Source organism: Colias philodice, chromosome 5 (assembly GCF_061535455.1).
Source record: "Colias philodice isolate Cphi_HAF_F1 chromosome 5, ilColPhil1 Martin Lab GWU primary, whole genome shotgun sequence".
Classification (NCBI taxonomy): Eukaryota; Metazoa; Arthropoda; class Insecta; order Lepidoptera; family Pieridae; genus Colias; species Colias philodice.
In genome coordinates this window covers 1293499-1321329 of record NC_143090.1, presented here as the reverse complement: position 1 = coordinate 1321329, position 27831 = coordinate 1293499, and the positions used below count along the sequence as shown (strand labels likewise).

Here is a 27831-nt window from a genome sequence, read left to right as displayed (position 1 = left end):
CGAGATATTGCGACATTCTTTAAATAGCGCAATGAATCAAGTAAGAATATTTATAGCAATAAATGCATGCATTATTTATAATAATAAGTACATTAATTCGTACGCAGCAATGAAGTTTAAAATAATTTATCGAAAATAGGAGATACATATTTATTTCAATGATTGACTGACCGCGGTTGGCTTTGTTGGTAGTGGCCCTGCCTTCCAAGCCAGAGGTCATGGGTTCGATTCCCACCCAGGGCAAATATTTGTGTGATGAACATAGATATTTGCTCTGTGTCTGGGTATAATTATCTATATAAGTATTTATTTAAAATTATATATGTATGTTTATCAGCCATCTGGTTTCCATAACACAAGCGAAAGCTTAGTATGGGATCAGATCGTGCCGTGTGTGAAATTTGTCCTAAAATATAAAATAGTTGAATGTTTATAGTCGATGATAATAATAATGATGATGATGCAAATAATGTACAAAACAATGGCATGATTCCTAATACATTTCATACGTACAAAAAAATATTACAGGTGGGGGCTTATAAGTAAAAATGTTAATAAATATTCAAAGCACATACACCAACAATTCCGACCACGTTTCGTTACCGAATACGGAGCCAAAGCCTTCAATAGCGAATACTAATTACTGGCGTAGGATGGGCCGAGTTATCGAGAATCGAGCTGTGATAAAAATCTGCAGATTGCAAATGCATTGGCTTTTTAATAATGCCATAAGTAGGAGTAATAAGGTATAGAGGTATATCGATTCAAAGATGTCAAGCGCGCTTTATAATTATTGGCGTTCATCAAACACAGATTTTGATAACCTTGGAGATCTGATGATCTGCTTAGTGAAAATCTACACGATGAAGATAATTGAGGCTTAATTACTAAAATATTTATACAGTAAAAGTTCCTTATTCGCGGGTAATAGGTTCCGTAAATGTGCCGCGAATAGAGAAACCGTGAATAAGGAATGGTAATTTGTATGGGGATATAGGGAATACGTTCTTAGGTGACGAAATAAAAAAGCAAATACATAAAGAAACCAGTTTAATTTAAGTTTTTGACCAAACATATTTATTAATTACCATTTAATTAGGTATTATCTTCAGGTTTAGGCAATGGCTTGTCACTTTTTACTCGTTTTTCATTTTTTTTAGTCGACATTATAAATTCGTAGTTGTAGTTCAAGCGTTTACTAAGGATAACGAATGGTTTTTATTTAGGTAAATACATATATGTATGTACCGATGTACCGATTCGATCCGCGAATAACGAATTTTAGGCCGCGAATACAGGATTTAGGTCGCATTTTTTCCATCCGCGAATAGTGAAACCGCGAATGAAGGAAGCGCGAATAAGGAACTTTTACTGTATTTACACGATTTTCATCCATGGGTCGATCCATGTCTAAAAATTAAAAAAGTTCCTCGTTTTTCAGAACGAAATTGTTTCAAACAGTGGCAAGACATTGTAAAAGTCGTTGTTAAATTTTACTAAAATGAATAAACTGAAAATTCGCGTACTTTTGCGAGAATGAATGAGCTGAATAAACTTATATGCGAGCTAGAATTTCAATCCCTACATGCACAGTACCTACTCACGCTAGATAAAGTGCCCAAAGCAAGTCTCAGTATTTGCCCATAAATTATCGGATAAGATGCAAGTCGTATATAAAGAGGAGCAGGCCAAATCTGGTTTATAGGAATGCTAGCAAAGTGTGGGCGAAAGCAGCGTATTGCAGCATCGCACTTAATGGCTGTAATACTGGGCAATAGAATTAAATTACAGTTCATTTGTTCGCTTTATTGGTTACATTGTTTCTGGGAGATTAAACTTGGAATCGCCTTATTGCTGCAATCAGGCTGGTACGGTTGGAATCATTCAAGGAAATAAAGGTGAAGAATACAGAATAATTTAGCTCCAGGAACTATAAAGTGAAGTGATATATCTACGCTTTTATCCATCTCAATTGTAATAAATAGAAAAGCACATCAAAAACGTAATAACATCGAGAATTATGAGACGCAAACAATAAGGCACAATTCTTTCCGGTGAATCAATCTAATCGAGAGAAAGGCAAGTAATTACATTCAGAGGCTTATCGAAATAACCATCGAGACATCGCAAAACAACACAAAAGTCATTAGATTCTAGCCAAAACAGAAAAAAAACACGAATTTAAATTTGTTAGCTTTTGAAATGAGATACAGCTTTCTAATTAAAGTTTCGTAAAAATCTATTTGAAATATGTACATTGTACAATGTAAGTACTAAGTACCGTGTACTTTATTCATTTCCAAACCCAATTATAACTTTTAATTATTACACTACCTTTCTATACGATTTATTTAGGCAATACCGAGCGTCACCAAGGTTACAAAGACCGTCTAATATACCACAGAAAAAAACGTATCTAGAGTGTATACAATGACAAATCGCTTATCTTATTGTCGCCTTTAGTCCTTTTCTTATGGTCCTCATACGATATAATATTATTATCTGCATTTAAGACAACTTTTACACATGTTTTTCAAAACATTTATCGGAACTCCGAAACAGTATTAAATACGCTTAACGCGTCAGATACCAAACACCTATTATATCTATGCTTGCCATTATCGTCCTTTTTCAGCTGTTCACCAAACTCTTGTTACATAAGACCCTCATCGTGTCCTATACATATTTATTAATGCGCATTCCCAATAAGCGATTATACGCCAACCTGACCGACCGGTATCGCCCAATGCACTGACTCACCGCTCTGACGTAACACTTACACTTATGAGTGCATTATTGCATTCTTTAGTGTTTTGTCAAGATGTTAATGGTCGACTTCGATGCTTTTTAATGAGGGATTTCATTGGGTTTGTGATTTGTATTGTGATATTACACATATCACTGATACGGACCAAATCAAGTGCTACATTAAATAAATGGGAAAGTTCCTAGGAATTTAATAAAAAATGCATCCAAATATACTAGTCATTTACTGAACTGATGTGATACAACGTATGATCATCATCAGATTAAATATGCACCTAAAATCCAATAACAAGTTTTTGTAACCTTAATCGATTTTGGTTCGGTTATATAACACAAAGTAACAAAATTACCCTGATTACTTCATGTTTAATTACAGCTTGCAAATTATATATAAAATTCTGAAGACCAAAAAATACATAAACACAATAATTATAAGACTTTTCTTTGAAATACGCTTGGTATATATTATAATGAATAGTCGGAAGCCTACAATATTAGATGACGCACACGCATTGTAACGACACCAAATTGTCATTCTTGTAGATATAATTGTTAATTGTTTATAATTTGAAGTGACTGCACATTGAATAATCAAGATAGTTAATATTTACTGCGATACATATAAAGTACAGTTGTTGTGCTTTCTTAGTCATGCATATCAAGTTCTATGTAATCAATTCTAGTTAACATGGACATTGAGAAGATCCTCAATTTCGCTCATATAGGTATATTTGATTTACGGTATATATGCCTATATGGTAGCTATATATGTATATGCCAGAGGTCCACCCCGGCTTCGCCCGTAGTACATATTTCGCAATAAAAGGTAGCCTATGTCCTTTCTTGGGTATCAAAATATATCCATACCAAATTTCATACAAATTGGTTCAGTAGTTTCCTCGTTTTCCTCGTTCATCCTTTTATAGAATGATACGACTTAAAAATTATTACATTTCTTTGTTGAAAGTTCTCATGAAGAGGCTAATTTTCTTACAAATCGAATATCCTGTCACATATTCATAACCAACACAAGGCTTAATCAAATTAAAATGGATTGGCTTCATCAAAACAGTTACATGACTAAGAAACAGCACTCATATGCATCTTATGTGAGTCATGCGCAGGCGCAGGTGAACGCATTTAGTTTTTGACGCGTAGGTATCTATTAATTACTTTCGCCTTTATTCTATTGTGTATGTGGGTTCGCTATTTAATCATGACCTAAATTCTGTAGAATCTCTTCGTATTATATTATGTACTTATAAAAGTTGTCTCAAATCTGGGATGAAAGTAACAGATGTTCAATTAAATGTTATGAAAATCTCTTACAACTTATCAAACAACAAAGCCCTATTAGCAATGTTTATAAGCGTAATAACACTTATATGCAATATTTAGCGATAAAATACAAAACGCAAATACTAAAGTTCACTTAGTGTCAGCGGGCTGATCATTACATATTATTTAAAAGCAAAACATATCTTCCGTAAACAAAGAAATACTAGTACCATGTGTTTGACCCAATTGTGAGCAAAATTAGAAATATACACAGAGTACGTAATACGTCATCTTTCATAGTAATAGTTATAATTAGTCTGCCCCCGGTAGGCTCATAAAGAGGCCAAAACATTGTAATATTATTGTTTTTGTTGAGTGACGCCAAAAAGTATGATTTTATGTTTATTTTAGAAGTGTAATTACCTACCACAAAACAGGTTTATAAATTATAGTTGAAGAATAGAAATTAAGATGTATACTGAATTGCCGATAAAAATAAAAACACGTATTCGTTACTCAAATAATGCGTTTATGGAATGAAAATCAGAAAAATATTGGATGCTAACATCAATAAATACGAGAAAACTACGAAGAAAACTAGTTTTAATGTCCCTCAGTAAAGTTTCGATATTGTAAACGAAGTCTATTGTGATTCGCGAATATCTGTTTACTTTCCGAGCCATTAAAAAATGAAAGTCTGCGAGATGCATCTTTTGTTAACTGAAATATTTAATTTATCAGCAATTAGGGGTTGCATTATTGCATAGTTCAAGTTTCCATGGATGATAATTAATTAGTCTAGCAAGCTGCAGACGAAAGCTAGACGAAGCTTGATAAATTTATAATCTTGATAAAGTTGTCTCTGCAAATTTTTGAACATTTACCGAAAAATTTGGTTGCCATTAGCAACCGAGCATTCGAAGTTTGCACGGTCGCAGGCATACGCGCAAATTTCTACTAGACACGGTACGGCAAAGTGCATCTTCTAGGCACGGTATGGCGTCTTGCGCTACTCATACAAAATGATAATAATTTCATAACACACCACATGTCAAGCGGGTGTCATTGACAGGGCGAGTGAGTCAGCCGACAGAATACACATCGGTAAGCGGGTCACTGTAATAATTAACTATTGCTCTAGCATTCTTTTACAAATTGGAATGTAATGTTTCTATAAATATGGTTTTGACTTTGAATTTTATATACGTTATGTGGAAATTAATTCTAACATAAATCGAATTCATAAATATAGCAACTATGGAACTATTATTTAGCTAAGCTATGGAAATGGTTATTATAGATAGACGTCTAAATTCCTAAGACAGTTCTTGTATTAGTTGTGTGATAGTGTAGAGACACTATCACACATTTAGAGAAATGACTAATGAATTTTCTTTATTACTGCCGTACTCGTAAAATAGTATCTAACTAGCAGCAGAAAAGTTTTCTTTCGAGGTCGAGACGTGGTTCTAAACTCTAATCACTTATTAACAAAAGTTCAGTAACTAAGGCTAAACAACTGTTTGCGTGATGACTGAAACACATCACTTACAGAACCATCTAAGATATCCGATTATTTTAGTTAACTAAACTATGCGTTAATTTAAAACACATAAAGCTAATTGACGCGACTTTCAAGTCTCCATTAGATTGACAATAGCTAAAACGAATCTCGTATTACTGTGACCTCTTTACTGGCGCCAGTTTATTCTAGTCGGTGAGTCACTAGCGTGGTGCAAACGATCCTGCACAATTACTAATCATTTCAAATAATATGTAGAAAGCAATTCATAAAATACAAATTAATTACAGAAAATTGTTATGAAACATATCACAAGAAGAGATTTGATCTACTATATGTATTTATTACTAGCTGGCCTCCTCGGTTATACCCGCAGTGCTCCGCTCCTGTTCGTCTTAGCGAGATGATATATAGCCTATCTAACACCGAAATAATTTTTCAAATCGGACCAGTAGTTTTCGAGATTAGCGCGTTGAAACAAACAAACAATCTCTTCAGTTTTCTAATATTGGTAGATAATAGATATAGATTTACCTATAAGCTCGATTAGACACATCACAATGGACTGTTTACCTACTTGTAGAAAGTCGCGGTCAAAACAAAGCTTCATCTATATTCTACAATCAAGAGCATTGTTTTCTTAACTATCATGATCACAATCTAGTGGCATGTTCATCAAATAACATGAACATAGTTGTGTAAGATGCAAATACCACCGTCGCATGAATGTATAATGGCTTTCACCGACTGTAACACGATCTATTACCAATTACCATAACCCTAATGAATGCAGGTTGCAAATGCAAAACTGTATGATTGGGTTAACTAATGAAACGATTTTTAACACGTTTTTATTAGCTACACCTGTCTGTTTGTATGTAACTGGCATGTTTGTATAAACTGGACAGATTTAATTCAAACTCTGTAGGTACACTTGTCAAGGATCAGTACAATACAATAATTTCATGAGTTTCAGCGAGTTTATTAGTTTTTTTAAACTATGTTAATAATTATTTATCTACATAAATAGCTCACATGACCACATCTTTGCGGTTTTCAACGAATACCTACAGATAGATACGTCAAACTGCTGTAAAACTTAATTATGCAGTAAAGTCTAGAGACATATTTGAAGCACTTATAATCTATACTTCTATACTTATATTTTCCTACTAAGTTTTCGTATTTCTGAGTTATTAACGTTGTAGACGTAGAGGGTAATCTCTTGACCAACTGAATCGATTTAAAAAAATATTTTAGCAATCGAAAGCTACGTTATCGGTGAATGGAATAGGCTATATTTTCTTTTCATCCCAATTTATGTTTCAATCTATAGTAGTCTAACTAGGAAAATGTTTGATTTTCTTATCATTCCTGTCATATTCTAACTACAACATTGTTAAACAAAATAATTACTTGATATTTGTAATTCGGGGCATTCATAATTTTATTGGCAAGTCGGTGGTAATTAATTTATACGTAACTTTCTAAAATTAATAATTAGTGTCCGACCGAAACTGGTTTCCAGGCCGAAACCGAAACCGAAACCGAATGTTCGGCCGTGGCTTCAGTTTCGGCCGAAACCGAAACCGAAACCGAAACTCACGTGGTCAAGTATGAAATTTCTAAAAATACTGAACTTTGGTGCATTTTACCTATTATTTTGCCTTAATTAGGGCATGAAATGAAAACACATAGACTACAAGCCCGCATATGTAAAAAATATGGGTCAAATGAACCACCAGGGGTCATATCTAGAACGAAAGAAGAGCAAAAAATAATAAGATTCATCACTATGCCGTCACTTGTAAGCTGTCCAACTGAGTGCAGATGAGAATTGAAAAGTACAGGTAGACTCGGTAAATTTTGGTCATATATTTTTGTACGGCATTCTTAACCATCGATAGATCCATTAAAAATAATAAGAAACCGTTCAGTGCCGTACAAAAATGTTGGTCCACCAAGTCGGAATTTTAATTTAATTTCCGAGAGTTACCGGGGGTAAATTTGGTCATTTGACCATGTACGGCATCTGTGTCATACTATTGCTATACTGCTTTTAATCCATTATTCCGCAACGCCGTACAAAAATCATGGGGACAAGGGGAAAAAATCGAGAGTTGCAATCCCCTCTCTTTCCCCACTCCAGGGGGTCATTTGACACAACACGAAATAAATTTATTTTTAAAGTATTTTATGCATAGATAATATTTTTTCATGTGCCGTACATTTTCGTTGGTTCAAAGGGGAAAAATCTGAAAAAGAAAAAATCCATATAACGAAATGTTTGCTTTATATTTTGATAATAAAATATAAATATACATTAATATTAAGAAGCTCGAGGTGGTTAATTATCACCTTGGAAAGTCGGAGTCAAGTGGAATGGACTCCGTTAAGAACTAATAAAAAAGCTATGAACGAAAAGATGTGAATTATATGCAATCAGCCCATGAATACAGGTAAAACACAAGCAAATGCTAGTATTATATACATATTCAATTCAAAATGTACAAGTAAAGCGCTTTCAAATGATACCAAACACGGCATATTTATCTTAACTTTATTTTTTTACTCTGTATGTTTTGTCCGCTAGAGGGCGCCACATTAGATTTTGTGAAACCCCATATAGCCTTTAGCTAGCTGGTCGCTGGTTATCCAGTGAACAATTCAGATGCTTCTAATGATATGTTATTTGCCGAATTCTGATAAGTAGTTTAGAAGTTACGAGGGAATAGATGAACATACATACATGACCTGTCAAAACCATAACCCTCCTTTTGCTTTGCCGTAGTTGGGTAAAAATATGTTAATGCCGTACTGTATCAAATGGCCATAAAGCACCCTTAAAATTGTAGCTTTCGTCGCTTTCATCAGCCTAAAAGATGTGGTCTGCACAAAAATGTACGGCATCGTTTTTTCCTAATTTATCTATGTTAATACTATTTAAAACAACGAATAAAGTGTAGAAAACTATTATATTTCATTAATCTACGATGTTTAAACTTTAACAAAATTTCTGGTTTTGCATTTCTCTATAACTTTTTTTAGAACGGTTTCTTTTGAACGGCAATACTATACAACAATTGAATTTTACAATATCATGTTAAAAAAAAAGTTCCCGTACAGGGTCAAATGACCTTACAGCTCTTTATATCAAGAATTCGATGAAATTAAGATGATTATTGGTATACATTTAAAAGAACAATTATTTTTTGACGGCATTGCTTTTAATAGTACTTTTGAGTGCTAGATAATGTTTTGGAACCGAAGCCGTACTTAGTCAAATGACCCCCTGGAGTGGGGAAAGAGAGGGGATTGCAACTCTCGATTTTTTCCCCTTGTCCCCATGATTTTTGTACGGCGTTGCGGAATAATGGATTAAAAGCAGTATAGCAATAGTATGACACAGATGCCGTACATGGTCAAATGACCAAATTTACCCCCGGTAACTCTCGGAAATTAAATTAAAATTCCGACTTGGTGGACCAACATTTTTGTACGGCACTGAGCGGTTTCTTATTATTTTTAATGGATCTATCGATGGTTAAGAATGCCGTACAAAAATATATGACCAAAATTTACCGAGTCTACCTGTACTTTTCAATTCTCATCTGCACTCAGTTGGACAGCTTACAAGTGACGGCATAGTGATGAATCTTATTATTTTTTGCTCTTCTTTCGTACTAGATATGTCCCGTGGTGGTTCATTTGACCCATATTTTTTTCATATGTGGGCTTGTAGTCTAACAGTATATTAAATTTGTTGTAATCGTTTATTTTATATAAAATAAAAAATAATATTTTTAAGATATTAATAATAACTATTTTAATTTTTATTATTTTTTCAAATTAAGTTCTCAGTAAAATCAGTCATCTAAATCAAATCAGTAATTGTTACTGTTACTTTAAATACTGAGTTTTGGTATTTTGAGATCTTTCTCTTTATTAAATAGTCTTTAATGCTTTGGGTTGGTATTTGTACTTAGAAGAATAATCAGTCTCTTTTAGGTACCTCTTATATAAAAATAATAATTATTAATAACGCTTTGACAGCGTCCGTCAAAGCGTTGCCAAGGAAAACGAAGTTAGGCGAGCGTGAACGTGTGTGAACTAAGTTCACTGAACTTGCGAAATAAGTTTCGGTTTCGGCAAAAGTTTCGGCCAATTTTGGCCGAAACCGAAACTGCGGCCGAAACTTGATTTTTGGCCGAAACTAGGCCGAAACCGAAACCGAAACCGAAAGTTCGGTCGGACACTAAAAATTATATTAATCGATGCATGTTTCAGTATGAATTACACCACACGACCGCATGGAAATTACCTCATAATCTGAATACTTATTAAGATATATAGCATAGTATATAATTCGGTAGGTATAAAAGTCTACACTATTGTAGCCTTTTTGATCTGTAGTAGATCATAATATATGCCAACGACCAGTTTTTCAACGAAAAGTCTTTCTCAGTAAGGATTGAAAAAGATACAAGTCATTTATTTACACACCTTAGATCTCTCACCTACATCGTCTGCACCGTGAAAAACATTTTCATACGTCTTTAACAAACCCACCCATTACCAATGATATTATATATAGAAACAAGAGGTAGATACGTCATCAACGCACCAAAACTGATTCCGTGAATTGGTCCTATTTGGGACCAATGCAATCAGTCAGATTGTCACCGGTCCCAGTGAGCGCATGTGCCGATAGGTACATTAAAGTTGTCGAAAATGCCTTCCTGTGTGTTCAGACAGTGCACGTATTCGTGCAAAAAAATAAAGAAAGATAAAGGAATATCATATCACAGGAAAATATATTAAATTATTACAGTTTAAGATTAAAAACTACAATTTACAATTCTTTATGAATGACACTTGCTTGACACTTCTATTGAAATAATGAAAGGGATAAAACATTGCTTCAATCACTAGTGTGACAAAGCTAGCGTACACTGTGTTCAAAGATTATCATGTAGATACGATTATTGAAAATAGAACGGTAATTTTATTAATTTCGATTTGGGTAAATACTTGATTATTTTTATATTTAAATCCACACAGTGCATGTAATTAACAAATATATCTATTTATTATATTGTACAATTAAATCGTGATGGCAAAAATGTTTGTTTGCAAAAATGATGTTGAATACATTAAAGAAAAGATTATCGCTTCTGACGAAAAATGCTATTTGCTTTTCTTTATATAGGTATTGAACATAAATTTTATTTGTGTTTTAGATAAAAAAGGCTTATACTTCATCCTTTCTTTTATTTCATCTTTTTTTTTCATCTAGGTACCTAGGCTATTATTATATCCTACAAGTTGGAGCGATGACCTTGTACGGGTTTCGGGAACTGCCTTGAAACGAATAGCGTAAGATCAGTCCTTATGGAATTCTATAAGGAGGACTATGCTCAGCAGTGGGTGTTTATCGGGTGAAATGATGATGACCGAAAACGAACACCACAGCTAGTAATAAATACTTAATACAATTATATCTCCAAAAAAGTTTTTTCATTTTAATACAACATAATAATAATTAAATAGTAAATGAAATTGTCACATTTTTTTACTTGTGCAGGAACTGTAACATCACGGTAACATCTATAACATTGAACCTTCTGTGTCGTTAGTCTATGCCAATTACCATGGCAACTATTTGTTTATTTATATTTAATTGGTGAATTCTTATGACTTTTGCTTACACCTGCGCGGAAGTGACAAACTATCTTTGTCTTTTTTGTTTATATCATTTTATTAGAGCCATCTCTCTTATACAGTCTGTCAATGTAATAAATTAAGTAAAATTAAACTTGTATTTGTGTGTGCCTGACACTGCATATGAAGCATTTTTTTTGGATATATTGTGAGTATATAACGTATCTATATATAAAATATCATTGCCCATTACCATTACGTAAATATTAAACGCATTATAAAGCTGCATCCACACATGCAACAAATCGTATAGACGCATGACATGCCGCAGCGCATGCATGGCGCATGCATGTGCGGGTTTGTAAAGTGAAGTCCCATGTCCCCTAGTGGGGTAAGGGGCAGCCGGCAGATGCATTATACATCTGTTTCATTGATCGATTTCCTTTAGAGACAATTAGGTGATCAACCTTCTATGTCCTACCAGACTGAGACATTTTTTTCTTCGTCTTCACCGGGAATCTAAGCCAAGAACTGTACCAATGTGCGGGTTTAGCATCTAATTATAACGTTCACGCTCTCACCTCGGCCGTTACTCCAGTCACAGTGTACGTACGTATTTCGGTACCTAGGTCAAGAACGTTTGTACTATCACCGTTTTATTGGATTGTGGGGAATAGTTGGTCTAATTAACCTAGATCTATCTACTTAATGTATCTGGACAGATAAACCCAAGAGAACAATATACTGAAAGCATTTTTTATGGCTTTCAAGTAACTTAAGGCATCTTATGGCTCGTGTGATGTGTGTTAGTGATAATTAGTAAAATATGATAAAAAAACGTTGCATTACTATTGTCTCAAGATACACATATTAATTCTCAAAAAACATGTGAGACACATTTCGTAATACCATCATCCACATACGTCTAAATTCTAAAACAACGCATAACAAAACACATGTTCCGTCTGTTCGTCATTTCCGTAAACTATGACGTCACACCCGCATTATCCTACTGTTCCCCACAAATTAACTGAGGAACGCCCGGTGCGTGAGTTACGACCTTTTGAATCTAATCTCACCTGCACTGTACTGCAAGTATTATGTTATTGTTCAATAAAACGTTTATTTCTATTTCCTATAGCGATAAAATTTGTGGTCGTCAATTTACCATTATAATCTACTACTATCTTACTATATTCTTAACAGCCCATATATCGAGGAAGGCTATAATGGGCTATATATCATCACGCTAAGACCAATAGGAGCGGAGCACTGCGGGTAAAACCGCGGGGCACAGCTATTCAGTATTCTGTGGTATGGGTAAAGAAATAAAAGTTGTTTGAAGAAGGGGGGCATCGGTCAGATAGTTTTCCTATATTTTTAGGATTTCTGACACTAAAATTTTAATTGGTAATTGACAAAATTGTGAAACTTAATGACACATTATTTTACATGCATGCATCGTTAACGATAATATAATAGACGGTTTAAATTTGCATGCCACCCCATCTGGAGAGCACTGTCACGATTCAATTATATTTTAATAGTGATGTACTAAATAATTATTTAAAAGCAGTCCACCGCCAAGTCATTCTGTAAGTCTATTCGCAATTAACTCAAAAACAATTGCACCGATTTTCTGACACTATTCAGTTTTTCACCGATAGTGTAGTTTAAAGGAAGGTCTAAGAATATATGAAACATAAATATTAGACGAAGCCAAGGGCGGAAAGCTTGTGTATACTAAAGTTTATATTCTGTAATAAAAAATGCAATTTATTAATAGAAAACAAATAAAAAAAATCTCTTTCAATTTATTTCTGTTATCGCTTAATTAGTTCTCATATTAACATTTCAATTCAATTAACAAACAAAATGCATATTAACTTTTAATTTTTATATTTTGCTAGGTCTATTATTTATTATTATTTCTATGTAGGTATACTTAGTTCAGCGTTAATTTCGTCTACCAAGACCTTTTTTGGTTACCACAAAGTGTGCCTGTACGACATAATAATTAGTTATGCCTATTCATTACCGCAATAGGAGTATTATTATCGAGTTAACTATAAATAAGTTGCTAATATTCACAAGTATATACTACAGTGTGCAATTCAAATTTGTAACTTGCATTTTCGATTACATTAATGTCATACCATTGGTAATTGCACTGCTGGGTTCTGCTAAGGCTATATTTATTCGCAATGTTTATTTCCATAGAAAGTCGGAATAATCATAACTGTACCAACGCAACCGCTAGACAAAAGGCACCGGTGCCTGAAACCAAAGTACCCACAACAACGTTTAGTACTCCATGGTCCAATCAAGCGAGACGACTTGTTCACAACACTGGCACTTCATAACAACACATGACCGTGGTCAATAGTCACTGCATTATGAAAAAAAAAATATTAAAAAACAAAATTCGCGATCGCGTCCGAAATTTAAATTTGAATAGAGAACGGCGGTCGATGCGCGCGCAATGACCGCGTGCCGCGAGACCGACTGACGCTCAGCCGCGACTCGCGTACGCACGCTGCGTGCGAGCACTCAATTATACAGGGGGATATTGTTTCACGGTGTCAGTTTATCAAAGCGACTCGCTCGTTTAGTGCACTTGTATTATGTTCTCAAGGAAATATGATATGAATATTGTTTAATTAGCACTTCACTACTCCAGTGGCTGATGTTATAATTTACTGGCGCTATTCACTGTTCACTGTCAATTAACATTTAACTTTTACTATCGTTGCGTAGTAAAAAAATGTATATTTGAATATGTTTTGCAAACACACACTTATTATTATCGACCACAACTTTTCTTATTTCCAATTAAATTCATTATTGTATGATTAATTGTAATGCCTTGTAAAATCAATACAAGAAATCAAAACATTACAAAGAACTTTCATTTCATATTCAGACAAAGGAAAATGCAAAGAGAATTGTATTCAAATGTGTCATATTCATATTATTGTTATCTTATAGGTAACAGAAGGGATTTATTTTTGTAAACATACGATATTATACGATGCAATTTGAAGCTGTATGTACTGCGTAGCTACTCCGTGATTGATTTTTGTTATAAATTTAATACCTTTTATTACATTTATTGAACTGAATGTTATTTTAATTACAAATTAAATAACATTTTCATCAAAATTTCCACTCCCCCTACTAAAGGCATATTTCGTCATAAACTACGCAATTCAATATTTTTACGCGTGAATTGTTATATTTTTCAGCAACTCTGTATTAAATCGCTCCTAATAATATGAACATAAAACAAGTAGGTACAAAATTAATATTTGTAAAATAATAAAAAAAGTTTTCTACAAAAAAAAACAACACCATGTACATCTTTATCGAAAGGCCAATAGACTATCACTAATAGAGCACTAATAGAGCATCCAATCGGCAATCACGTAAGAAACTGCATCGAGAAAGTCACATCTGCATGCGTTGCGCATCCATAGTTTTGTCCAGCACTTTTTAGATTCCGGAGCGACAATATATTCAGAACGAACCGTGTTTGTACGGCTAATAATCTAGATCTTACGTTTTTATGTGATGGTTTGAGGTTTCAGAGGTAAGTCAGTAATGAAAGGGCATGTTAGGTAAAGTGTAAGGGAGAGGTCGTGTCGTTTGAAACATTGAAAGTACAAAATTTAATTTCATGTAGATTAATATAAAATAATATTATTTTATATGTACATATAATCTATCAATGAATGGCGCCATGAAATAAATTTGATAGTTATTTAAAGATCTCAATTTGTATATAGTTAATACTGATATGTGTTTGTTGGCTTGTCCTTCCATAGAGCTGTAATGGATTAACAAATTAACACATACAAGTATAACTTTTTCCCTATTTTATAAATTAATTCCACGGAATGTAACTGGCACGTTTTTCAAATTATTTTTTATTTTTAAGTTAATCATACTTTCTAGAACATTCTACCGGAATGTTATCGCAGCATCGACTATTACCAGTGAAAGTAGATATCAATCGCAGAAAAATTTAAATAGCTTACCGAAGAAAGTTTACGAAAATCAAAAAGTATATCGGTGGTGGATTCTCTAAAAATTCATGAGCACTTGTTTGGGCTTACGTAAATAGAAATCGTATTTATTTAAATGTATTAATTGATACGACCAATAAACTTTATGTAGATATAGTTAAAGCCAGCAGCTCCAATGCAATACTACCTACTCGAAAAGAAGACTGCATAATATGTGCTATTCCAGACCATTGTCCGGACATTCCAGACAAATGTAACTATTTTAAATATCGTCTAGATTACTTCAGCTGTCGTGAGTAATAATTTACAAACGTAATGAGGCTGATTACCCTCTTGCATTTATGATATTGATACCTATTAAATTTAAAATCAAAAATTGTATAACATGAAAATGGCCAGTGTTTATCAGTATTTCACATATGAATTAATAACTAAACGATATGTATTCTTTGATTTTAGATAACACTGCATACCTATAATTAACTGTATTATATATCTTAGAAATAAACATCATACAGTTGTAGTGGTGAAGGTTACTATTCTAACTCTGATCAGGCATGTATCGAATGAAATTTAATACATATAATCATCATAATATACTCTCACATGATGAACACAGTAATATGATGGATTTTGTATGAGAAATTCATAATTCAGAAACTAAACGGAGTCATCATTTTTGTAAAAGAAATCGGAATAGTTTTCTTTGCTTTCTTTTAGATTTTCTCTTATCTTAGTTAGCTTTTAACATAAATACCTATTCTAAAAAGGTGAATTAGCTTTTAACATAAATACCTATTCTAAAAAGGTGAATAAAAACCTTATTACATAAAAAGTTACACGAAAGGTAAATAAATACACTGCAAAATTTTACTATCCCTCTAGTAGATTAGCGTGGCTGATACTATCAGTATTAGTTAAATGAACCGCACCCCCTGGGCCCGGGAAGCACTCCCTACATGAATGATTAAATATAGGGATTTCCCCAAAAATTCTACACATGAAGAGGTCTTCGTTTTGAGACGCTTGTATATACATATAAATATATAAGGTAAACATACTCTCATACCTTGATGAGAGAGCGTTTTAAAGTAATTCCTTGTCGAAGTTATTATAAATGGTAAGGTACATTTTAGACATTCGCACCGTAGTCAATCGACTTTATCCTGTAAAAGCTTTTTTATTGTGAGTATATTCGAGAAAGCACTTCACGAACCTCTCACAATATGTTGAATTTATTTGAATGTTCTTTGAAAGTATCGCGTATATTTTAGGTCAATTCTATAGTGTTATTCGGGAAGGTTCGACGATTTCTTTGACAAATAATGTATGCTCAAATTGTATGGTTCCATAAAGAAGGATATATCTATAGATATAAGTTAGACAACAACGTTGCAGACAGTAATTATTATAGGTTAAAAATATTCATTTTATTTCTCCTTTCCATTCAATAGATTAGGATTAGGTAATCTTGGTAGTTTGTTTTCCTTCATACAAACTTACAGTTGCGCACCTTTTAGGCAGATTAAATATAAATCGCATAGAACTACCGTCAATTTAAATATTATGTTAATATTATGTAAAGTAATATGATTTCATATAATAGCAGCTGTTTTCATAAGTTTTAGCAATGAACCTAAAGCTTACACGCAACATCGTTTTTATGTTCATGACTTCCAATAATCGATTTTCATACAGAAGACGATGCAAATTTATCTATCCGTATTGGGTAAATTCTAACTAAGATAAAACAGAATAGTACGAATAGCAATAATGCATTTGGTTATGTCATTAGATACCAAATTATATTGTGTAATACAAAAAGAAGATTTAGAAGAGTTTATAAATACGATATTAACATGGTAATCAATTTAAATATATTATTTTATTTGAAGCTTCGATCCATTCAACTGCTAATAATTATCACACGACTATTTATCACTCCAAGCTGTGCATTGCATCAATAATGCATTCATTTCGCGATATAAATCGCCAATTGGGAAGCTTTCGCCTCACAAGGACAGAAGCACTCTCCTAACTACAAGCCACACGATCATATCCAACACAAAAAATAACCAGACTTATACCTCTCGTTACGCCCAAAAAATACTGTAAAAACTAAGCGTCGAAAACTAAGCTAAATATTAAATAGAAGCTTCGCGAAAATCGGCATGAAAATCACGAAGGGATCACAATGCACTATCACCCACAGTTTGCACTCTCGACGTGTTTTAACGTGAAGCTAAAAACGCGAAATAAAACTGACCGATCCGACAGATTCCCTTCGCGAGGAAGGAAACAGTGGACGTGTTGTTGGTACGGTGTACGGTATCGACGCGTCCGGGCCACGCCGGTGAGGCGACTGAAGGATCGAACAACCCTGGGGGAGGCTTCTGCGTATCCGAGCGTGATGGCGCCGCGACAATCGACTCTACTGCTGAAGCGTATAGTCGAGTTTGCCGCAACGCCGCTAATGCCATCAATCGATTAATGCGCCATGTCGGAACGGCCGATGAGCCACACACGGTTAATAAATTGGGGCTTTATTGCGGAACAATAGAATCTAAATTCCACCGTGTGCGGGCCGGTCGGGAGAGCGAGGGATGAGGTTATTTCCATCTGTTGTGCGAGGGTGTACTCGCTAGAGGGCGTCGTTCAACGAAGCTACCGGGGGCTATACGGAATACTTTGTTAAAGTCAGTATTGATATCAGCATTCTCTAGACGATTACTGGAAGATATGTAAACGAATTTGCAAGATTGCAAGTGTTGGGCATAATTAATAGTTTCTCCGTTAAAATATCTGATGTTTAACATCCAATCAATCGATAAAATCAAACTTTCATCGGTGTCAAGTTAAACGTGGAATAACGAGCATTTTATTCAAAGCAGTAGAAAATCGCCTTTTTTATTCATAGCAATTGCAACAAATTACGACGACTACTGACATGAAAAGCAACTAATTTCCATATTACGTATGCACATACCTTCATGCTAATTGTCAATTAATAACAGCAAGAAGGTAAAGGTGTTGTAATAAAGACTTCGATAACTGATTGAAATATACCGGTATACGCTATGCGAATTAACACTTTTTTGTCATAATATGAATGTTTGTTCCATTTTTTTATAATAAATGCCTAATACATATCACGTAACTCAGTAGATAAACAGTAAAAATATTTTTACTCTTTCCGTTTTTTAAGTACATCATATGTTAATACATAAAAAAATTAAGCATTTCTAAATGCTAATTGCAGAACAATATATGAAAAATTTGCGTTTTCTTTTCACAATTTCCATTTACATGGTTTGCTACAAGTTTTGTTCATGCTATTTATGTTCACTGTAGTTCACTGTAGTCAAATTAGCATAACATAAAATAATGCTAATCTAAAAATAACTATGCATTTTCAATAGGCAAATAAACACGCAGACACCACTTTCTTAATAATTAATACACATAGGTAAAAAAAACACGCTTCTTGATTAGTGTACTAAGTTTGAATTAAATCTGTCCAATCAAATAAGGTTAAAATCGAGTCTAAACGAGTCGGTTACATACAAATAGACTACAAGCCCGCATAGGACAAAAATATGGGTCAAATGAACCACCAGGGGACATATCTAGAACGATAGCAGAGCAAAAAATAATAAGATTCATCACTATGCCGTCACTTGTAAGCTGTCCAACTGAGTGCAGATGAGAATTGAAAAGTACAGGTAGACTCGGTAAATTTTGGTCATATATTTTTGTACGGCATTCTTAACCATCGATAGATCCATTAAAAATAATAAGAAACCGCTCAGTGCCGTACAAAAATGTGGGTCCACCAAGTCGGAATTTTTATTTAATTTCCGAGAGTTACCGGGGGTAAATTTGGTCATTTGACCATGTACGGCATCTGTGTCATACTATTGCTATACTGCTTTTAATCCATTATTCCGCAACGCCGTACAAAAATCATGGGGACAAGGGGAAAAAATCGAGAGTTGCAATCCCCTCTCTTTCCCCACTCCAGGGGGTCATTTGACTAAGTACGGCTTCGGTTCCAAAACATTATCTAGCACTCAAAAGTACTATTAAAAGCAATGCCGTCAAAAAATAATTGTTCTTTTAAATGTATACCAATAATCATCTTAATTTCATCGAATTCTTGATATAAAGAGCTGTAAGGTCATTTGACCCTGTACGGGAACTTTTTTTTTAACATGATATTGTAAAATTCAATTGTTGTATAGTATTGCCGTTCAAAAGAAACCGTTCTAAAAAAAGTTATAGAGAAATGCAAAACCAGAAATTTTGTTAAAGTTTAAACATCGTAGATTAATGAAATATAATAGTTTTCTACACTTTATCCGTTGTTTTAAATAGTATTAACATAGATAAATTAGGAAAAAACGATGCCGTACATTTTTGTGCAGACCACATCTTTTAGGCTGATGAAAGCGACGAAAGCTACAATTTTAAGGGTGCTTTATGGCCATTTGATACAGTACGGCATTAACATATTTTTACCCAACTACGGCAAAGCAAAAGGAGGGTTATGGTTGTTTACAGGTCATGTATGTATGTTCATCTATTCCCTCGTAACTTCTAAACTACTTATCAGAATTCGACAAATGACATATCATTAGAAGCGTCTGAATTGTTCACTGGATAACCAGCGACCAGCTAGCTAAAGGCTATATGGGGTTTCACAAAATCTAATGTGGCGCCCTCTAGCGGACAAAACATACAGAGTAAAAAAATAAAGTTAAGATAAATATGCAGTGTTTGGTATCATTTGAAAGCGCTTTACTTGTACATTTTGAATATGTATATATTACTAGCATTTGCTTGTGACTTTACCTGTATTCATGGACTGATTGCATATAATTCACATCTTTTCGTTCATAGCTTTTTTATTAGTTCATCAATTTAACGGAGTCCATTCCACCTGACTCCGACTTTCCAAGGTGATAATTAACCACCTCGAGCTTCTTAATATTAATGTATATTTATATTTTATTATAAAAATATAAAGCAAACATTTCGTTATATGGATTTTTTTCTTTTTCAGATTTTTCCCCTTTGAACCAACGAAAATGTACGGCACATGAAAAAATATTATCTATGCATAAAATACTTTAAAAATAAATTTATTTCGTGTTGTGTCAAATGACCCCCTGGAGTGGGGAAAGAGAGGGGATTACAACTCTCGATTTTTTCCCCTTGTCCCCATGATTTTTGTACGGCGTTGCGGAATAATGGATTAAAAGCAGTATAGCAATAGTATGACACAGATGCCGTACATGGTCAAATGACCAAATTTACCCCCGGTAACTCTCGGAAATTAAATAAAAATTCCGACTTGGTGGACCCACATTTTTGTACGGCACTGAGCGGTTTCTTATTATTTTTAATGGATCTATCGATGGTTAAGAATGCCGTACAAAAATATATGACCAAAATTTACCGAGTCTACCTGTACTTTTCAATTCTCATCTGCACTCAGTTGGACAGCTTACAAGTGACGGCATAGTGATGAATCTTATTATTTTTTGCTCTGCTATCGTTCTAGATATGTCCCCTGGTGGTTCATTTGACCCATATTTTTGTCCTATGCGGGCTTGTAGTCTAAAACGTACAGGTGAAGCTAATAACAGGGGGTTAAATTATAATTAAACTAGCGGTCCGCCCCGGCTTCGCCCGTGGTACATATTTCGCGATAAAAGGTAAAGCCTATGTTCTTTCTCAGGGTCTAAAGATTATCTGTGCCAAATTTCATCAAAATCGGTCCAGTAGTTTATGCGTGAAAACCATTCATACATACATACATACAAACCTTTCCTCTTTATAATACATATTAGTATAGATTATTGTCAGTGGTAAATTATTATTTTTCTGTATTTTGACGATACTAAAGCGCTGCTAAACAAAGTCTAGCTGAATAAACAAAGTTTGTAATTTGAGTTTAAATCATTAGTTTAATCATCATTATTTGTTTTGCTTCTCCTTAGTTCAAGCTTTAATACTTATTGTACTATTTTTTAAATTTGCTTTGGCTTAAAATGTATTTTCTTTCTTTCTTTCCTTGTATCGCAGATCACACTTGGCCGTGTGCCTGCGCGAGCCGCTCGTGGGCGGAAGGCTGCAATCGATACCGATGCAGTTACCTCATCTTATTGTTTACGCGTCTCCATCTATACCGTCTGCCTACGTTTGGATAGCTTCAAGGTCGATCTTTGGATCTCTAAATGTATTGTGTGCAATAAAATTGCTAATGTATGCTGTAGAATCATTGATTTGATGAATGTATATGAGATTATTTCTCAGTTCAATATGTTGGGAGGTTATTGGTTTATACGTATACAGAGTGATATTTTTTTGAGTTCTTAATTAAGTACATGGAGATGTTGAAATGATAGAAAGTGGGATATTACTGTTTTTATAATAATCCTTTTTATATCTTACTTATAAACTACTGAAAAACGACAAATAACATTACCTTTGTCCTAAGAATTTGTTCAAACATTCTAAAAACAACATTTTTTATTAAAATAGTTGTATCATTTAAACACTCTTCACAAAGCAATTGTACGCAAAACTAGGACAAAGTGGAACTTTAGCAAAGCGCTGCTTGCTTGCAAGGGTTGAAATTTTACAATAAACTGAGATGAAAAATTCAAAGGCCTCGCCGAGATACAGTTTCCGTTCCCCACTTAGCGAGATGTCATCGTAAACAATACCTTTGTTTCGACGATTTTTGTGAAAAGGGCACGTATTATCTTGTGCCCTTTATGTTTTAACTGGGCTTATGAGTTACGAGTTCATCCCATTTTCTGGGTGTTTGTCTGACGAGTGTTATTCCTCACACAACACACAAATAATTGACAGTATATTGCGATTCTTATTAGACTGTGAATAGAACAAGATAATTTTAAAGATTTTTAAAGAAGGAATAACTTGAAACTTATAAATAACCAAGTAAAGAACACGGGCCATGTGTCCAGTAGAAGAATACGAAAAAAGTTCAATAGGAGCACTATCGAATACCATACATCGATTTCCTCGCTATATCCCTCTCGAATCTTTAATTACTCATGCTCTCCACTGCTAGTTTTGAAAAACTGCATCAAATTAGTCTAGACAGAAACCGCACGAATGTATGAAATATTAGTTATGACTCACGGGTTCGTCTATATTCCTGGCACGTAATTTAAAAGGAAACCAGGCTTATTGAATACCAATTGTTAATTAAAGAGAGCGGAAGAATGGCGCTGGAGATTTTCGCATACATTATCATTGTATTCATAAGTTTTGCATGGATTCGCAATATAAATCCGCGTAGAAATTACACGTTTTTACTATGTGTGTTTGTTTGTTGCTGGTTTTCTCCCGAGATGTACCTAGTGCTTTCTTACTATATTTGAAAGCCTCTAGTTCCTATGAAAAATATGTTTACAATTACATAACTACACTTGAATTTCGCATATGTATTTTATTTAATTTTAAGATTCTGAACGATAATGTTTTATTTGTAATCTATAAATGAATTCCTTCAAAAAGGGGAATTTTCGAAAAATATTTCCCGATCACAGATAAAAATACAGAATGTGCGGAATAAAATAGATGATCCTAAAATAAACGGAACAAAACGTATGTCCATTCATTCATAAATTATAGCATAATTATAGCGATAGTGGGTCAGCTCTGTCAATTTGTTCGCACATCACGTAAAAACTAAAAACGGCTTAACGGTTTTCGATTGAACTCACCAGATAAGGAATGCTTAAAGTAAGTTAATAAATAATAATATAAAGTTGGATGTTTAAGAAAATCGATTTGTTATAGGTTAGTGTTAGATTTTTGCTTGATATTTATTTCAAGTTTTATCGATTCGCGCAAAATGCATTTCCCGTAAAGAATTTGATGAATTTGATGAATTGAAGCATTTTGATTATCTTTCTTAATATTATTTATTACTCGATTTTCACATCTATCTATCCAAATAAGATAGAACAAAAGCAGAATAAAAACTAAAAACGGAGAAACATCAATGATTTATTGTGTAACAAGTTATATCATACAACAATCTATAAGAAGCTGAAGGTTACAGTAATTTGTCAACCGAAAGAGGGAGGAAGTCGCCATTTTTCATCTTTCACGATGTATTTATAAGCTAACTTTGTAAAATATTATTAAATTATTGGGTAAATCTAATTGTGATTTTCTTAATTAGGTTGTACCCTCGAAAGTAATTTATATGCTAGCAGTCTACAAATATACAACAAGTTATTTTAAGTAGAAAGATCGTCTTGCAAATTATGGTGTAAATTGTATGTTGAAGTTTTGAGGTGTATAATTGTTATAATGGTTTATCTTTTTAAAATACAATACTGAATAGAGTATCAAGTGCGTCAAATTAAGAAAGCATTCCCTAACTCTCATAAATTGTTAAAGCAATCTACATACACATTTCAGAATTTCACCAAAAAATACTAAGTAAGTAAGTAGGAATTAGGATAATAACTGTAATAAAAATGTGTCTAACTATTACTACTTCACTAAATATTTACTTTAACACAATCGTTATTTGCAATTAATCGGCTCAATATAATATTAATGATTAATCGTACCCACGTACTGCTTTTAACTTTAAAAATGTTTCTTAGCTATTACTGCTTCATCTGTTGTTGTTTATTCCTCCTTCGTAAAACAAACAAAATACATAAACATTGTGAAAGACCCGTTAACAAATTATTCACTTCATATTAATTGGAAGTATATGAAGCCTTGTGCACGTGAGTCCACGTGACTTATCGATTGACTCGACTCTTACAGGGGTTGGGATCAGTTAGTTTTGGCCAAGTTTTGTTTACTTTTATATAATTAAACGATAGAAGAGCTTTGACCTTCAAGATGAGAGGAAGTTTTTTTTTATTTGTTTTGGGAAGTCTTGTTAATATGTACTTTCAACTGATTTAACGAACGAGCTTTGTGTACCTTCAAGATAAGGGGCATTTTTAAGCTTTTCACGTGATTTTTGCTTAGGGCATTTTATGTTATCTTTATTTTGGTTCCAGAAGTTTTCTTGATAATATACAGAATGATAACCAAAATGCAAAGTTGCTATGAAATTAGGAGGAGGTTTTAAAACGTCAAATACTTATTCCCTCAATTTCCAGTACATTATAGGTGCTCAGAAGAAAGATTATCAAATCTGCTTTATCATTATCACGTCTTGACTATTTCTTCAGTTAACAAATTGCATAGTACAAATGCACCCCAGTATTCCAGCATTTAATTCCCGGATCCGTCGGGATTACATCTTATTGCATGGAGATTAGATTTGTTCCCCCTCGCACTTCCGAGTCGAACCGGAGACACGATTATTGCAACGATGTGAAGGTATGAAATATTTTTTACATTTATAAGACGAGAAGGTAATGTTTACTGATTTTTGCGCTTTAGGGTGCGGTTAAGCGGCGCAACTGGTGGCTTTATAATGCAAAACTTAATTAACTTCATAAATCAAAATGTAAAAAATCTGATTACATTTGAATTACTAACAAGACCTCGTGTATCGTGGGTATCTAATTAGGAAAATCTTACAATAAACTGTTATCTATAGTAAATTAATACAATTGGTCCGTACATAAAAGGAATTCTATAGTGAAAAAAGGCAATAGTATCTGACTTAACAATATTTATACGAAAAGTTCTTCGACCGATCTTCTATTAAATTATCAGAAAATGTATGTTCGATATTCTAAGAATCCTCACATTCCATTCTTTTAGCACTCGAATGACAAACTTTTGCTATCGACCTATCGTAATACTTATATAACAAAATGAGAGTAAGATAAAGAAACTAATTATTGGCATATGTATGTATTTACTTAATCTATATAATATAGCTTACGTCGCGTGATTAGTTTTTATTACTAAAGCACCAGTAAGACACTCAGACAATCTCCGATCTCTAATTAACGTTGCGTAATTTTATGCATAATATATTATAATGAATTACATACTCTCATTTTTTACACTTGTATTTTAATTAAATATACGATATCATGTTGATAAGCTTTGTTTTTAATTTTAAACATTTGGCAAATGCCTTTCGTAAAAATTAATAGTCACACACCAAACAGGAATAAACTAAAAATTGTACAAGATAAGTTTTTAAGTTCAATCACATCAAATACTATGTATAACTAAAATAAGACACACTTGCAATGGGCTATCACTTACATAGGCAACTTACCATACACACAATTTGTAATACAGAATACCTACAGTTAATTATATCCAAAGCAAACACCACGATAAAAAACACAGGATGACTAAAATAGCCCTAACATAGACTTTAAACAGAAGTCTATCGCTAAAACGTGACACCCTACGCATCGAACGCTATCATTAGTGACCCCCTGTTGAGGTCCACGTGCCATGCTCGGGCCTTCGAATAATAGAATCGTCATCAATAGACTGACTGTACTGTACTGACAAATTGAGGTATTACTACATAATATAATTAACAAACACACGCTTTAACTAATAAAATTATTGTATTGTCACCGATCCTTGATAAGTGCACTTTGAATCAAATCTGTCGGTTTAAAGTGTCTCAAAATCGAGTCGAAATTCCTTTCCATGCAATCTTACAAACATACAGGTAATAAAACAAAGTTCCCCACTGCGTTTGTTCGCGATAAACTCAAAAACTGATTTTCATTCTGTTTTCATCAATTGATAGCATGGTTGTCGAGGAAAGTTTTAGTATGTCATTTGTCGAGATTTTTGTAGAGGCAATACGGGCGGAAAGCTAGTTTATGTTTAATAATTTCCCAGGTTTCGATAGCCTAATACTGGAGATTTGATATCTCTAATACTACATTGTTATGAAGCTAAAATATCAACCACGAAACGAAATATGTTTTAACCGACAAATTAAGGTTAGCTACTGTAAGGTTTTAGGTTGGGTTATGTTTCGTATTGGAAATGGACATATTAATTATGTTACAATTATGATTATTGCAAAAGCTGTAGTTTTTCGTAAGACTTTGCGCTTTTCTATTGCAATAAGTATTTTATTATTCTTCAATACAGGGTGTCCCACTGTTAGTATACTAAGCTCAAAGGAGGTTATAGTTTTGCATACGCTAAGTACGTAAAAAATAGTAATAAAAATTCCAGACGCATTTTTTTTCAAATAGATGAATTTTTAAAACTTTATGCGTATACCCATAACAAGCAACCCGCCCAACTTTGCTACCAGAACGTGAGCTATCGTTTAAGATTATGTTTTCATAGTCAAAATGCTCACATTACAGAAGCGGTATATGCCGGCTGCGCGAAGCTAGAGAATAAAACATGGATTTTCAGGAAAAATTAAGCAAAAATTTTTTTCATAATTTTGTTGTTCAAGTATTTTTTACGTGATCAGTGTATGCAAAACTACAAGTCCCTTCGCGCTTAGTATACCAATAGTGGGACACCCTGTATATGTACGTGGTGGTAAGTGTACGTGGAAAATTATACGTATTTTAACAAATCCATGCATTGTTACTTGCTTTTGTCGTTATAAAATTGACTATCTTAATATATGTATATACATAAATCTCGTGTCACAATGTTTGTCCTCAATGGACTCCTAAACCACATAACCGATTATAATAAAATTCGCACACCATGTGCAGTTCGATCCAACTTGAGAGATAGGATAGGTTTTATCCCGGAAATCCCACGGGAAAGGGAACTATGCGGGGTTTTCTCTGAAAACGCGGGCGAAGCCGCGGGCGGAAAGCTAGTAGGTATATATAGAGAGGTTTATTGTAAAAAGGAATCCCAAATAAACCATCTAGGTCGAGTTCAATATAGTATTACTTAATCTATAAAAAAATACACAATGCACACAAGGGTGCGATATAAGAGTGGAAATGTATTGATCCGTCCACAGCAATTGGCCAGCGATCGTAACTACATTAAGGGGAATAAAAAATGCAATAACGATTTCCCAAAATTTAGTTAGAATTAAATTCGTTCGAAAAAGCAAGTATAGTTTGAAGGTAGTTTAATGTGAACTTGAAACCAGTTTAAGTAAAATTTTCGATTTCTAGATTACATATTAATAAGATCATCTTATAAGATTTGATTTGCAATCAATCTTTCAAGTATTCCTTTCATTATTAATTATAATATTATTTTTAAACATACACAAACCTTTATCTATGAAAATTTATATACTTAAGTAGTCTCACTGGTATGCAAGCATGACATGAATTCATGTTGCATGAACATTTAAAAATATCAAATCATGCAATTTCAATTTTGTACAGTTCGCATGATCACATCCAGTCTGAGTGTAAAGCCAGCTACTCACGTACCTGCCGTAGGAGCAATATTGGAACAATCTCGGTTGGTCGGTAGTCGAAGTAATTTCAGTTGTTCTCAAAATTGCCCCTGCATATACAGGGTGTCCCACTTTCGGTATACTAAGCGCAAAGGGACTTGTAGTTTTGCATACGCTGAGTACGTAAAAAATAATTATAAAATTCCAGACGCATTTTTTTTTAATAGAGGAATTCTTAA

At 33.6% G+C, this 27831-nt stretch overlaps 1 protein-coding gene across 7 annotated transcripts in view; it reads right to left on the bottom strand.

Annotated features, from left to right (window-relative positions):
• The window catches only part of LOC149488231 (uncharacterized), a 67423-nt gene that overhangs the window by 28453 nt on the left and 11139 nt on the right, over positions 1-27831 (bottom strand). For 2 of the 7 annotated variants that reach the window (XM_089695390.1, XM_089695395.1), the window contains exon 1: positions 13384-13748. The exons of 1 other annotated variant lie outside the window; for it this stretch is intronic. Coding sequence is in view for 1 of the 6 variants with exons in the window: in XM_089695395.1 (XP_089551521.1) it covers positions 13384-13386 (3 nt within the window). In the remaining 5 variants the exon portion in view is untranslated. Of the gene's footprint in view, positions 1-13383; positions 13749-17339; positions 17462-27831 lie in introns of those variants that run through there. 4 more of the 7 variants (XM_089695392.1, XM_089695397.1, XM_089695394.1 and 1 more) reach the window with 3 other exon arrangements.